Here is a 1,986-nt window from a genome sequence, read left to right as displayed (position 1 = left end):
GGGGGGGGGGGGGTCTCTCTGGGGCTGTCCCGCACCCCGATGACGTATCGCACGATGCCGCGCTCCTCGGCCGCCTGCACGGTGCCGCTGTCGGTGGCGTCGCCGTCGGTGACGATGATGAGGACGCGGCGGGCGCCGGGCCGGGAGCCGTTCTCTGCTGTGAAGGTCTGCTCCCTGCGGGGGGGGGGGCCCCGGGGGGGCCCGGGCCCCGGTGGGGGCACATGAAAGCGCCCACAGGGCGACACGTGGAGGCGCGCGGTCACGTGACTGACGGGGCAGTCACGTGACGGGAAGTAACAGGGCGCGGTGCAGGGAGGCGCAGCGTGACAGCGGGGGGAGACAGGCGGTCACGCGGCAGGCGGTCACGTGAGAGGCAGGCGATCACATGACACAACCCCACAAGCAGGTGGTCACATGACAGGAAGCCTGAGACAGGCGGCCGCGGGACAGGCTGCCGGGAGACACAGCGAGCGCGGCGGGGAGGGAGGGGGGGGGGGCCGTCACGTGACAGGAAGTCAGGGGCGAGCGGTCACGTGAGGCGGTCAGGTGACACGCACGCGACGTATCGGATGGCCGTGAAGGTGTCGGTGAAGCCGCCCTGCTGCCGGACGTGGCGCAGCAGCTGCCGGGGCTGCGGCCGCTCCGAGTAATCGCGGAAGGAGAAAACCGGCTCCGGGAAGTCGGAGAACTGCACGGCTGCGAACTGACGGACAGCCGCCCCATAGCGACCCATAGCGCCCCATAGGGACCCCATAGCGACCCCATAGCGACCCCATAGGGACCCCATATTGCCTCATAGAAACACCATAGTGACCCCATAGTGCCCCATAGAAACCCCATAGAGATCCCATAGCGACCCCATGGAGATCCCATAGCGACCCATAGCGACCCCATGGAGATCCCATAGCGACCCACAGAGACCCCATAGAGACCCCATGCAGACACCATAGAGACCCCAGAGAGACCCATAGGGACACCATAACCACCCCAGAGAGACCCCATGTTGCCCCATAGAGACCCACTGAGCCCCACAAGGACCCCACAGAGCCCCCATAGAAGCCTACAGATACCCCATAGGGACCCCACAGAAACCCCATAAGATCCACGGGGACCCCATAGGGACTTATGGAGACCCCACAGGCACCCCACAAGGACCCATAGGGACCCATAGAGACCCCCCAGGGACCCCACAGAAACCCCATAAGGACCCATAGGGACCCATAGAGACCCCCCAGAGACCCCATAAGGATCCGATAGAGACTCATAGGGACCCCCCAGGGACCCATAGAGACCATACAGAAACCCCATAAGGACCCTATAGCAACTCATAGAGACCCCATAGGGACTCATAAGGACCCATAGGGACCCCACAGAAACCTCATAAGGACCCATAGGGACCCCACAGAAACCCTATAAGGCCTCATAGGGACCCCATAGGAACTCATGGAGACCCCACAGAAACCCCATAAGGACCCATAGGGACCCCATAAGGACCCATAGGGACCCCATAAGGACTTATGGAGACCCCACAGGGACCCCTATGGACCCATAGAGACCCCATAGGGACTCATAGGGACCCCGTAAGGACCCATAGGGAGCCCACAGAACCCCCCTAAGGACCCAATAGGGACTCATGGAGACCCCACAGAAACCCCCTTAAGGACCCACAGGGACCCCATAAGGACCCATAGGGACCCCATAGAGCCCCCCTGCCCCACATGCCCCCCCGCTCACCCTGAAGGAGCTGTTGCTCAGCTGCTCCATCACCTCCACCATGAAGTCCCGCATGGCCTCGAACTGTGCTGCCGTCAGGCTGCCAGAGCCGTCAAACAGGAACACCAGGTCCACCATGCTGGGGACGCAGCCTGCGGGGACACGGGGATCCCATAGAGACCCATAGGGACACGTGGGGACCCATAGAGACCCATAGGGACACGTGGATCCCATAGAAACCCATAGGGACACGTGGATCCCATAGAAACCCAT

General features: G+C 62.9%; 1 protein-coding gene across 1 annotated transcript; it reads right to left on the bottom strand.

Moving 5' to 3' along the window:
- Window positions 1-35: 35 nt before the first annotated feature.
- On the bottom strand, window positions 36-1,917 carry LOC122191626 (integrin alpha-L-like; the record flags this gene model as incomplete). The annotated part of the gene is made up of 3 exons (XM_042891957.1): window positions 1,735-1,917; window positions 558-703; window positions 36-174 (listed from the first exon to the last, which is right to left on the bottom strand). Coding segments are annotated over exons 1-3 (402 nt in total), but the record flags the coding sequence as incomplete, so codon positions are not given.
- Window positions 1,918-1,986: the final 69 nt, after the last annotated feature.

Source organism: Lagopus leucura, unplaced genomic scaffold (assembly GCF_019238085.1).
Source record: "Lagopus leucura isolate 7727_CA_CO unplaced genomic scaffold, USGS_WTPT01 26896-0_obj-0_obj, whole genome shotgun sequence".
In the NCBI taxonomy this organism is placed as follows: Eukaryota; Metazoa; Chordata; class Aves; order Galliformes; family Phasianidae; genus Lagopus; species Lagopus leucura.
Note: the sequence above shows the minus strand (reverse complement) of the source record. Positions and strands in the feature narration are given on the sequence as shown.